This window comes from Oryzias melastigma, linkage group LG17 (assembly GCF_002922805.2).
Source record: "Oryzias melastigma strain HK-1 linkage group LG17, ASM292280v2, whole genome shotgun sequence".
NCBI lineage: Eukaryota > Metazoa > Chordata > Actinopteri > Beloniformes > Adrianichthyidae > Oryzias > Oryzias melastigma.
This window is the reverse complement of record NC_050528.1, coordinates 29,541,961-29,555,823: the sequence shown is the minus strand read 5'-3', so window position 1 is coordinate 29,555,823 and position 13,863 is coordinate 29,541,961. Positions and strand designations below refer to the sequence as shown.

General features: G+C 35.8%; 2 protein-coding genes across 2 annotated transcripts in view; both read left to right on the top strand.

Annotated features, from left to right (window-relative positions):
- Positions 1–8,609: 8,609 nt before the first annotated feature.
- Positions 8,610–13,863, top strand: part of st6galnac3 (ST6 (alpha-N-acetyl-neuraminyl-2,3-beta-galactosyl-1,3)-N-acetylgalactosaminide alpha-2,6-sialyltransferase 3) — a 102,607-nt gene continuing 97,353 nt past the window's right edge. Inside the window, exon 1 of the mRNA XM_024281958.2 lies at positions 8,610–8,976. Within this exon, the coding sequence (XP_024137726.1) occupies positions 8,953–8,976 (24 nt within the window). The 5' untranslated portion in view covers positions 8,610–8,952. The remainder of the gene's footprint in view (positions 8,977–13,863) is intronic.
- Positions 8,759–8,976, top strand: LOC118599906 (GRB2-associated and regulator of MAPK protein 2-like; the record flags this gene model as incomplete). Its single annotated transcript, XM_036216231.1, is given in 1 exon segment — positions 8,759–8,976. A coding segment is annotated over 1 exon segment (114 nt), but the record flags the coding sequence as incomplete, so codon positions are not given.

Here is a 13,863-nt window from a genome sequence, read left to right as displayed (position 1 = left end):
CTAGGGATGGGAATCACTGGGTACCTCACGATACGATGTGATACGCGATACATGACTTACAATATCGGTGATATCGTGGCACTGTGATCATTTTAAAAAATCATCTCTTATAACTTACATTACATATTTTTGGGAAAATATATCCCCATTTATTTTTCAGCTTGAACACAATCATAATAAACAACTTGTGTCTTATTTTGTGCAAGGGTTTAACCCCCGTTGACTTAAGAATTCAGGGATAATACCCCCACTTTCAAAGCTAATACGGCAAGGGGGTGTTACATAAATTATCTGTAAGATTCAGTGTAAACAATAGTAAACATGAACAGCAGTCCCACTACTTAGTGCAAAACTGTTGTAACAGAACAAAAATGAAAAAACTCAAGTAGATGCCAGACACACTGGTGCAACATGCGCCCCCTATCTACCTCTAAAGGAACGTCTCACCAAAGGATAAAGAATATTACATTTTACAGCCTCTTCAAATGAATATTAAAGATCGATACTTAGTAAAAACCCATTGAGAATCAATCGCAGGACTAAATATCACGATGTATCGCAGTATTGATATTTTGGCACACTCCTAATATAGTTATCTAGTAGTTATGGAATAAGGAGGGAAGGTGGACATTGTTTAAAGCTTCTACTCCTCTGTGGATCAGGGAGAGCAGAAAACAAACAAACTAAAATACTATGGAGTCTAATGCAATTATAACAGAATAATGGGCAGTAGAATTTAGTGGTGCATTCATCTTTTTTCTCAGACAGTGAGCGAATGTGCTAAACATTCTTGAGCTCACCTCCTCACAGGCTGAGTTGGATCTTGTGAGATGTCAGCTAAATTCAAATTAATTATTAATCTTATAATTGCTTTATTATTATTAATTATTATTGTTAAATTAATGTGTGTGAGCTCCTGCTGGCAAAAGGTCATCAAGTGACCTTTATCTTTGAGCTTTACAGAGAATCTGCACCTAAAAATGAAATTTAGTTTAGTTCAGAGGAAAATGATTGATTAGATCCCCGCGACCATTTTTCATTAGGCTGGATTCAGCACTAAAGATAATTTCTGCAGTTCATCTCCAGTCTAGCGCAGGTAATAGATGCTATCATGATGGATTATTTTGTGGAGCTGCTGCAACCCAACACGGAACTGCAGGTTTCTCTGTTAGATCTTATCAGCTTAGGAAAAGAATGGAGACTTGATAACATTTCTAACACACTAACTTATACTTTTAGTCCTAACAGATGTTCCGGTGACTTTCATCCTCATTGACTTGGTTTCCTCACAACTTATCCTTTCTGTCATGTGACAGATATTCCTGGGATTTTTGGTTTTGTCCAACTTCCTCCTGTTCTCTTGTTTCTTATGAACATGTCTCTCAGGTCTCATTGAAGATTTTCCAGTGAATTTCCTGCTTGTCTTTGTCATTTTCTCACTAATGGCTAACATGTTTTTTTGTTCCAGTTCCAGTTCACGAGCAGATATGGCTACGCAGCACATAGTCACGTGATTTATTAATACACAAGGATTAGTAATGGCCCGTAGCTACGTTAGTAAGATGAAAATGTCTGATCTGAAGTTATGAACCGGAAAATGATAATTCATGTCAAGGAAATAGAAAGGTCGGGCCGGGGTGCGATTATATAAGTTTGCTTCCTCCCACTCCTTTTCAAGCAAATTATAATTTGATGCCTAGTTTGATTGCTTGAAATAAACCATTTCAATTAAATTTGATTCAATTTAATTCAATTTGTGATTTTTCTGTCCTTTAATGATTGTACTGAATCAGCTTTATTGGAATTTAAGGACCCACTCAAATGACAATGGTGTTTTTAACATGTAGCATTTTTCTGATGATGGATGACATATAAAAAGTTAAAATCAAAATGGTTTAAAGTCGAGTTCAGAGAAGACAGAAGATCTCTCTGATCTGTCATGTCATCGGTTCCTTTGGGCCGTCCATCCAGTCCAGCCTTCAGAACCTCAGTGTCATGTTTGATTCAGTAGTGTCCCTCATTCACCATGTTAAAATCATAAAAAGTAACTGTTTGCTTCAGCTGAGGAACATCTCCAATTAGAGCTCTCTGGTATCAAAGGTAGAGCTTAAAATGGTCGTTCATGGATTAATTTCATCATGTCAGGAATACTGTAAAGTTTTATTTCTTTTTTTGAACAAAAACAAAGTTTTATTAATAAAAATAAACAGCAGCTGCATTCTGTGACACCACCTCACAGGGTTGTTAATTTTTTATGATTCAGCCAGAATTTCTGGAAAAGGTTTTAAAAAAAAAAAGAATTCTAATCAGTTTGAAAACAAAAATGGTTTCTTTTGTACTTAATTTATTTTAACAATGAAACAAAATGAGGAAAAAGATAAACAGAAGATATTACATATAAAATTTCACAAAAAGCTCAGTTCCATCTTTGTTGCACCAAAAAAAGTCAGTGACAGGTTGCCAGGTTTGATACAATTCTTCCAGTCTTTTTCATTGTATCTTTTTCCAGCTTTAAATTCTGTCTTTTCAGGGTTAATATTTCTACTTTATTGTTTTAACTGTATTTTATTATCTTGTGTTGATGTCTTTCGGCCCAGGTGTCCTTTAAAAAAAAGATCTAATCTCAATGGGATTTCCTGATAAAATAAAGGTTAAAAAATTAAATAAAATATGGGACATAATGAAACATATAAACCCTGAAAGGATGGGAGGCTTTTTTTGTTTCCGATTTAACAGAATTAATCACTATGCCAAACAACTCACAAATTATGTGCCAGTACTTCAAGTGTCTGATTGTTCCACAGCAACCAACCTCAGAACTCTCTACAAGTCTGTAACCCACACCTGCAAAAAAGCACATTTCACTGCAGTTTTAGCAGCACCCCTCTGGCTTCCATGTCCATTTAGAAATGTTGGCTCTAACTTTTAGAGTCCTACATGATCAGACTCCTCATGAGCATCTCAGACTTCACAAACTTTTTAGATCCTCATGCCAGGTTTTACTGGTTGTCCCTGACGCATATTTCAAAACTGGAGAAGAAAAAGGGTTCCAAGTTATGGTTCTACCTGGAATGTTCCTGCATTACATAAACTCGCCTCTAGTTTAAAAGTTATTTTTTATATTACTATTTACTGTTTATTTTATTTTTAACACGTTTCATGTCCTGCTTCGTGTCGTTTTTGTCTCGTGTTTCCTGAATACTTTGTGATTCTTTCTGGGAAAACTGATTTATAAAGTAAACGTTGCTTGCTTTGCATGGACACTGTGGACAAACCCATTTGGGACTCACATTTTCTGATGACTTTTAAACCATATGGGGCCCACCTGGCCTTGCTGGTTGGGATAGTTTGATACCCCTGATTTAGAGGGAGTTTCCTCCATTAAAGTCCTTTGATTGAATCTGTTGTTCATTTAAACAGCAATTATTATTCTATAAAGACAATCTAGCCTTATTTGGGATCATCTGGATTGAATCTGATAGCACTTATCTGGGACATATTCAGTTATAATAATTGAGATATTTTCCTTTAGTGCCTGATGCTTTATAAAAATTGATTAATTGATCTATATTAGCTGCAATACTATGCTCCTGTAGGAATTTAGTATCTTCCAGAACATGATATGGTTTAAAAATCCAAGCTTGAGGAAGATGTTGCTGATAATAGCAACCTGCAGAATTCCAATTGTGATGGACACATTTTTTTAATAGTGAAAAAAACAGCAATGGAAAGACAAGATAAAGGAGAAAGCTTTCAAGAGAAATGAGATCTTCCCTTTCAGAGTAAAATTAGACTATTGTGTTTTATACAAGGTGAAAGAAAAGACATAACTATTTAATTATTTTACTCAAAAGACAAGCTCTGGTGATATCAAAACTGTTGAGAGACAAAAAGAGTTCCAACAAAGATCAAAACAAAATGGTTCTTTAAACCATCATGCTTTTCTTTTGGACTGTTACTTTACAATAAGACTAAAACTGTTTTTTAATTTTTGTAAAGGTATTATATAATTGTTGTAATTAATAATAATAATTGTTATTATTAATACATTAAATATGTTACCTTTTCTTCAGAACATTCACAGCAGAAGAAAAACTAAACAAAAGTTGTCCTCAACAAATTAACTCATCTTCTTTTTTTACTGTGACCATTTTAAAATTGCAATCAAAGAAACAAAGCAAAAACAAACAGCTTGGATCCATATTTCATTATAGAGAAAACAAGCTGCTGCTGTTTGGTGGTTTTGCTTTAGGGAGTGAAAGTTTTAAATCCAACTTTCAATCTTTTCATACTGCAGCTGTAGAAAACAATAGCATGTCAAAATCTGCTCACAGCACTGTTTTCTGTTAGAAACTATCATTTAATTAAGTAATTAAGTATTTGCAATTTCCCCATTGTGGGACAAATAAAGGTTTTCTTATAATGTAATAATTCAAAAATAAGACACTTTAAGTACAAATGTGTTGATAACCAAATGAAAAAAACAAAACAGCTACAAGATGTTTGAAGAATGTGTTGTGATGAAAATACAGATCTCCAGCTTTGATGTGACAGAGGATGGATCTAAGGAAAGACTTGAGAAAGTCAAAGAATTAAAAATGCACAAACTGTGCTTTAATCCGCCTTGGTTTCAAACATCTGGACATATGGAAGCTCATGTCAATTGAAACCAAAATATATGGGCACATGGATCAATACATGAGCAAGGCACAGAAGAGCATTGGTAGATTCTCCAGCCAAACACAACTTCCGGTTGACTGTACAGTAGTTCAAGACTGTGGCTCACGACACACCAACCTGTGGACACCCTGGATTGATTACAAGAAAGCCTATGACTCAATGCGACACACCTGGATCGCTGAATGCTTGGAGATGTACAACATCAACGGGACTCTAAGAGCCTTCATAGGAAACTCAATGAAGTTGTGAAAAACCACCCTTGAAACCAATGGTAAGCCACTTGCACAAGTGTCCATCAAACGTGGCATGTACCAAGGTGAAGCTCTGTCCCCACTGCTGTTCTGCAAAGGTCTGAACCCCCTCAGCCAAATAATCAATGAGACTGGGTATGGATACCAACTCAGAAATGGGGCCACCATCAGTCTCCTCCGCTACATGGATGGCATCAAGCTATACGCTAAGAGCGAGTGCGACATTGACTCCCTGATCCACACCACCAGGATCTACAGTACTGACATTGGGATGTCATTCACGCTTGAGAAAATGCCGTCGGATGGTGACAAAGAGAGGCAAGGTAGTCCACACAGAAGGGGTCTCACTCCAAGAAGGAACAATAGCAGACATTGAGGACTGTTGCAAGTACCTTGGAATTCCACAGGCAAATGGCAACTTGGAACAGGCAACAAGAAAAGCTGCAACAGTGAAATACCTCCAACGAGTAAGGCAAGTCCTGAGAAGCCAACTCAATGGCAAGAACAAGACCCAGGAAATAAACAGTTACGCACTGCCTGTCATCAGATACCCTGCAGGAATAATAAGATGGTCAAAGGAAGAGTTACAGACCATGGATGTTAAAACTCGAAAGCTCCTCACCATGCATGGAGGGTTCCAGCCCAAATCCAGCACCCTCAGACTGTATGATAGCCGCAAGGAAGGAGGCTGAGAACTGCTGAGCATAGAAGCCACTATCCAGGATGAAACATCCAAGATGCATGAATATGTCAAACTCAAGAACCAACTGACAGCGTGATCAGGGAATGTCTCAGGCAATGGAGAGCAGAGGATGCGAGGCAGGAGGACAGAGCCTCATGGGAGGACAAGTCCCTCACCGGACCATAACTGAAGTGGCTGATATCAAGAAGTCCTATCAATTGCTGGAGAGAGCAGCTCACTCTGGTCTCTGCTTGGAGCTGAAGAAGCCATAACTCTAGAAAGTGAGAGCCCACTGGACAACGCAGGGAGAAATTTTACAGCATGTTCAACTTCAAGGACAGAGAGGTGGATGCCATATCTTCCGTGGTGCAGTGGTAGAGCAGTCAAGTTGCAATCAGAAGATTGTGGGTTCAATTTCTGCCTTGTCCACCCATGTATCGAAGTGTTCTTGGGCAAGACACTGACCCCATATTGCCCCTGATGGAAGGTTGCTGCCAGTGTTCAGCAGTGGAGCCACCATAAGTGTATGAATGGGTGAATGGGACTGTCAATTGCTATACAAGTATTTACCATTCCTTAGATTATTGGCTTGTAGTTTAGTGTTTGAGCAGGTTGGGTTAATGTTTGCAACAAGAAAATTATTCAATAATAATAATAACAATAATTTCACACAAGATGAAACACAATGACTAACATGTAGGAGTGACTCATTGAATGTTTGGAATCATTCATGTTTTTTTCAGAAATGGAGTATGTTTGTGTTAATAACTCAGGGTAGTCACTCTGGCATGAGGACCGAAAGCTTTTATATATTTTTCAAAAATTCTTTGCTTTAATATTTTCTTGTGAATTGATTTTGATTGATTTTAGAGGACAATGTGGGAGCATTGGATGGATGCACAGATAATGTCTTGCCAGGTCCTCTGTTTCATTTTACTTATAGTTAGATAACTCTGAGCTAATCATGTTTCTCGTGTTTTCAGTAAATCATCTAGGTGTTAACTCATAAAAAATGTTTTGGTTTTTTTTTTTTGCTGTTGGTGGTGTCTGTTTTTTCTCTTTTTGTTTTATTTTCACCTTAACTTAAAAAAAAACTTTTTGCCTTTTATCGTAACAGTATCTTTTCATCTGCTTGGATTTTTTTAAATCAACTTAAATTTTTTACAAATTTGTAAGTAAAAGTGTTTAAAAGGAATGGAGTTGACCAAATTCCACTTAAATAAACACTTTTGGGATTTTTTTATTTATATATTTGAAGATGTGCTCTAATTTACAAAAGTTAACCTTGTTTAGTCCATAATTTGCCAATATAAACTATGTATATTTTGCTTTGTTAACTTTTTTGTAATAATAGAAAAAAATATGCTTCGTTTATAACCAGTTTTTCACATAAATGGTGCCATTCTGGTAGGGGACATACAGGCTGACAGGCAGTGCTGATTGTGTGGTATGTAATGAAAAATCTCTTCTTCTAACATGTCAGACTACATTTTCTGTTATTAACTATTTTAGCGTTTGTTGGATTTGGAAGAAGAAGATCGTTTGAGATAGAAGAACTTTGTTCATGTTTGGAAGAACATAACACAATCACAACAGTTTCAAAAGCAACTCACCAGTCAGCTTACATACTATTGGGGGACTGCATCCCATTCTTTAACCAGCATTTGTTACAATTTAGTCACTGTAGTTGTGTGGACCATCTGGAACAAACAAGCATGTCTCTTACACAGTAGAAGGTATCTTTATCCTGTGTCAAGTTATTTTATCATAAAGGGTTTCTACAGGCCATCTGATTCCACTGTAACAGAAGTACATGATAATAATGAATGGAAACAGCTAAATGAGCTTTTCCTCATGTCATGAGGCTTTAAAAGTAAACCGAAGTCATCCTCAGTTTTTATTTTCTAGGACTTAAAGTCCCCCTCCAATGAAAATCTTGTTTTTTGAGTATTTAACATATATTTGTGGCATTTTTTTAAAGGAAGAGAACAAATGTAAAAGGAAATCATTTTGTTTTTGCATTTCTGAGTATGTCACCTTTTAAATCTGTCAATCAAACTGTCTTGGACAGACTCTGTTTGAATGAATGATCTTCTTTCCATCAACAGCTCTGCTGCACATGCAAAAACCCTCATCTGTTCCTAGTGTCTAGTTCAGGTTCTGGAGAAGAGAAGATGGTATCTTCACATTGACTGCAGTCAAATGAGCCGCCGTTCACATTTCTGTGGTCAAATCAGCATCACTGGATTTTTTGTGTGAGTTTCATACAATACTAACAGGAGCAGGGCTGTGGCCAGCCCAGTGCAATTGTGTGTGATAAGAAACATTTTCAATCTGAGTTTTTCGTCTGCTCCTGATTCACAACAATTTCAATAAAGAAATACTCAGAAATGCTCAATTTTTCCTCCATTTTTTTTATTTTCAAACAAGAACAACAAAAAACAAATAAACAAGTAAAAATAAACAATGCAAATGATCCCACAAACAATCTAAGATTTAACAACAATGTTCACGTTTGAAAAAAGGGCTTTGGATGAAGCTAAAAGCTTATCAAGTTCAAGCCCCTTTGTTCTTAGAGTAATATGAACACAAAACAAAATCAATTTGTTGAAAAGAACAGCAAAATAACAGTTTTGTACATTTATATACACTAACATACATATAACAATCACAATATTTTACGTGTTTCTTCATATTTATTAATTTTACCACCCTTATTTTATTTATCATAATAGTAATTGTCTCTATTATATGTCCTTAAATGCACAAAAACATGTTAAAAACACCAACAACACAGTTTTCATTGGAGTGGGTCTTTGATTTATAATTTAAGTTTTTTTCATTGTTTTCACACATGTACTGGTTGCCAGCAGTTTTTTATCTTTGTTTTTATTCATACATTTTAATTTAAAAAACATGAAAACACCATTTACTTCGAATAAAAATACAAAAATTCAATGTTTCAAATGTAACTTCAAACCGAAATCCCCCTCAGACGGATGCGGCTTGTGTTCATGCGCTCGTGCTGTTTGATGTCAGAAGCAGGAGTCAGGAAATCACACGCTGTCACGTGACCTGACTGGGCGGAGCTCTGCGTCCCCCCGGCCAATAGCAGCGCCGCGTTGGTCTAACAGCTCTATGGGAGAAAAAAAGGGATCCCAAGAGAAGGGACACGAATAACGGTGTACCCAACAACATTTATGGAACCGATTCCCGGTTTTTCCCGGAGAACGGGCCCGTGCCCGCGATGAACGCCTGAACAAACGTTCATGCAGACGGATGCGATGAAGGCGCTTCGGAGGTGAAGAAAACAAGCGGTCCTCCATTGTCTGCGCAGACATGAGGATGGCCTGGTTGTGGAAGGTAAGAAGGGCTTCTCAAAGATTTACTTTCAGGCGGGCTGAAGTGGTCAGATGGAGGTGATGGACGCAGACATGGAGGATCTGAGCAGGCGCGAGGCAGCATGTGCTGGAGATGCTCCACGGTCTCCATCCCTCCTTCTGTTCATGTCTCCTGCGACACAAAAACAAACCCCGCTGTTTGCTGCAGGTGTTCACCTGTGCTCCCCTTGTCACATGTTCCCTTCCCCTGCTCCACCTGCTCAGGTGTTCTACCATGACGCACCTCCTGCTCACATATTCTCCTCCCTTGAACCCCATGCTCATGGGCTGTCCTCCCATTCTCCTCAAACTGAGGTGTTCTACTCCCATGCTCTTCCTTCCTCAGAGTTTTCCTCCAATATTCCTCCTCTTCAGGTGTTTTACAATACGCTTTCAACTTGGATGTTCTCCTTCCATCTTCCTCATGTCCATGTGGTTTCCTCCCTTGCTCCTCCTACTAAGGTGTCCATGCACTTCCTGTTTAGGTGTTCTCCTCTCATGCTCCTCCTGCTTCGGTCAGCTGGATTGTGTGGGTGATAAAGTTATGAACAGCTTTTTTTGTGGATTTACATGTTAAGAGGTCAAAATGTGACCACAAATGTAACTTTAGGGTTAAAAATATAAAAAATATATTGATTTATGTCTCATAATTGGTAAACAAGAGAGGATAAATGCATGTAAACAGTTTTGGAAGTTCTTACAAACTGTTTAGGACAGGAGTCTGCAACCATCAAAACTTAAAGAGCCATTCGGGTCGATTTCTTACCAACCAAAACCCAGTGAGTCTTCACTCACCCTTTAGAAAAATTAGAAACTGATGTATACTTATGATTTACTACTGACATGATACTTTTAAATAAACTATTGTTTTTTTTTACATAAATAAAACATCAACATGAAGGCAAAATAGCTTAAAAAATGAAATAGTTGACAGAGATTTGCATGAGATCCTTTCAAAATAAAAGACATCATTGGATCATGTCAATGCAGCAAATGTAGTAGGAAGTGTTTTTTTTTTTTATTTGTTGATGACTTAACAGGAAGTGTAATTCATCAACGTATCAAAAAAAAAAAAGAAAGAAAAAGAAAAAACTGTTTATTTTACTGTTTCTGGTGCATTTCAGCCACAAATTCATAAATATAACCAACAAAAACTAAGTCAGAGCTAATGAAGTGATCTCTACCATTTATTAAAACCAATTTAAATTCTTGAATTTGTTCAAAAATAGAAAATCTGCATTATAATCCAGTGAATCATAACTTAACATAGCTTTAATTCTTGTTACTGACAATATATTGATTTTCTGTGGTAAATTAAGCTTAAAATCAAGTCCAAATATGCCAGTATGATGTTGATAAACAACAAAGAATTAATGGAGAATTACAGCTACTGTTGTTAGGAACCTCATTTAAAGATTAATACACCCTTCAACTGTTTGTGAATGAGTTGAATAAAGTTCAGGTTAATTTCCTTTTTTTTCAACTTTACTACTTATCTAATTTTTCCTTTACAGAAACTTTTACATTTTTTAAAAATGTTTTATTTTAACCAAAGAGCAACAATGGAGGGTAAAAGAGCAACATGTGGCTCCAGATCCACAGGTTGCAGATCTCTGGTAGAGCACACTGGATAAATATCTACTCGTATAACAGTATCAGTACTTTTGTTTTTGTATCCTTACCTTTAAAAATGATGCATGTTAGAGATATATATTCGGTCAAATAAAAATTTGAGATTGAAAGTTTTGTTAACTTTAATTTGTTGTTTATCTCTAATATTTCACTTCTAAAAGTTTCAGTGGTCCAAATAAAACATTCTCATTCATGACAATCTGGAGAGTAAAAACAGAAATTAATACTTGAAGACTTAGTAAACATACTTCAGTTTTTGTTTCTTGATTTTTTATTTTATTTTTTTGAATAGTTTACATTTGAACAGTTTTTAATTTTAATCTCATTAATTTTTTAATTGGAAACCTTTAAAAGTTAGCTGTTTAAAGCAGGGGGACAAATTATTAATTTATTTAATCTGGCCCACCAAACTGGAACAAATTACATTGATAACCCTTATAAATGTAAAAGTTATTAGATACGTATCAAAAAATTGATCGAGCAACAGGAGTATCGTTTGAAAACCACAGATATGAACAGGATTATGTTGGTTAAAAGCTATTAAATCAATCAAGACGTAAATAATCGATTTCTGTCAAACTGCAGTTTCTCTTTCTGTATTTTTCTCTGTCTTTTTATGTTAGTGCGATGTAAACAAAATGACGTCCAAACATAAGTTTGCTTCTTTCAAGTCAATACCTGAATACATTTTTGTCAAATGCGGTTCATTAATATTTATAGCTATAAATGCCACATGAATAAGAAATATCTAGATTTGAGCATTTTTGTAAAAGAATCAGACTGTATCGGATCACTAAAAAGTTAGTTGAAATATTTATGTATCGATTTCTGAACCATGTAACGAGATGGAAAGATGCACACCCCTGCTCTCTGCAGATGTTAATCTAAAAATAAATTGATCTTTGTTTAGGTGTAGAAAGTTCTTCTAAATTCATGTGGTATTTTGTTGTTTTTTTAGACATTCTTGTGTGTTTTCTAAGTTGGAAAGTCATTTATTCTATCAATTCAGCACCACATGTATGCAGCATTTATATATTATAAATTACAGCATGTTTTTCATTCAGATTCCATGTTATTTCTTTCTCCAATGAGGTAATTACCAAAACACTCCACACATCTGTTCCTGGTTTGGTCCTTCTATCATATGTAAGAAACTTTGTGCTTCTCAAAAAGTTTGCCCACTCCTGGTTTAAAGCTACAAGTGAGGATTAAGAGTCCGTGTTAGACTACTGACATAAATATTTAATATCAATTTTATTTTTTCTGACTGACAGTTAAAATCATATTTGACACTAGAAGAACTCTACAGGAAGAGAAGTGTTAGAGTAGATTTAGTGATGACTGCTGTCTGCACACAGATGTGTTCTTCTCATACCCTGACCCCACTGACCCGACCACATGGTCTCAGCATATATTTACACAGTAATCCTCTAAAACGGCCTTTTTTCATTCAGCTTAAAATTTTAATTCAAACCAGAATGTTTTACCTCAACATCCACATGTAGAAAGCTGGTGTTTCCAGATATATTTTAACATTCTTTTTCATGCTGACATGCAGGTTTCACTATTGTTTGCATTTTAAAATGTGACAAAAAATGTAATTGTTTGTGAAAACCTGAGATTTCCACTATAAAAACTGTTGTTCATACAGAGAAACAAACTTTGACAGATAAAAAGAGGAACTTTACAGTCTCATAAAACATTAAAACACCCTAAAATTGATTATTAAAACATTGCTTCAGCTTTTTGTGACTTCTTATGGCTTCAAGCTTTAGCGATCGCAATAAAACAAATACAAACTTAAATGTTACTTCAGTTAAAGTGCTAAACTTTAATTTAATGCTGACCAATAATTAAAATACAAATGCTATCTAATCTTTTGACTAAATTAAATATTGGCTCTAAACCATTCTCTTTCCAAAAGTATAATTTAGTATTTTTTTCTCATTCACTTTGGGTGCTGTCTGTCACTCATCTATTAATCGTTCTCATTTAGAAACAATCCTTCAGCAATATTTTGCTTTAAAAACTCGGTCACGCGCTCGCCTGCTGGTTCATTCCCCTCTTGTTATCTGAGACTGCAGTTAATTTCACACTAGATTTGACACTGTAGTATGTTAATATATTCCAAAAACATGGAACAAAGAAAATATAATTACACTGTGCTAACTGCTGAATGACTGAAGGAAATGTAATCTGGAAGTGGACAGGGGTAAATGAAGTGTGGCTTTAAATTAAATGATATCAATGCTGTTGATTTTAGTTGCTTTGAAATAAAAAAGCAGATCCATAAGAAAATGTTTGTAAAACTTTTGGTATGATTGGAGTTTTGATCAAACTTTACATGTGGTTTGATCTTAAAATCCATTCACTTCACTAACATGGCTGCATTTTTAACATTAATTTATTTAACATGTTGATGCAGTAGATTTTATTTAATTGTGTTTGTAATGAAAAAAATGTAGGACTAAAATAATCCAACTGTTGATTTTATGGCAGTTGAATATTAAAATATGAGCATTAACTCATTAAGAGCCTCCCAAAGGTCTGGTGGTCCAGTGTTGTGTGCTACACTATAGCGTGCAGGGAGAGTTGGTCGGGTGTGCCGTAAGAAACAATTCAATTTCACCTAATTGGTCTTTAATACATTTACCATGGCCAGGATGTCAGCTCTGTGTTTATCCACACAGCTCCAGGTTTCCCCATGAATAGTCAATAATATCATGAAATACTTTTTTCTTGGTATTTATCTGATTCTTATTCAAGACTCTTTAATTAGAATGAATGTAAATTGTAAATATAGACCAGACTTAGGGTTAGGGGAAGAATTCAGACAGTGTAGACTCCTTCCCTTCAGTCTGATTTGGTCCAACTTTCCAACATTGATGGACCCAGTTGCTCTCAGGGAAGATGTTTTCTATCCCTGCTGCCAGGCTTTATGAGTCTACAGTAAATTGGGGTTTCAATGGACCCCACTGTTAGATTTTATATTTGAGATCACAGATGGTGTCAGGTGGTTGGTTGAATCTTTGGCTCTAGAACGGCCCTTACAGGTTTCATTAAACTCACTTTTGATTTGTTTAAGTGTTTGACGGTTCTTCTTAGTGTTTGGGAACTTGCTTCATAAATGGACCACAGCGCAAAAAACAAACTCCAAATCAGCACATACCAACACATCAACTGTGCTAAAAGAATCTGCTGAATTTCCTTTTAATACGTACATAAAATCTCAGAACTT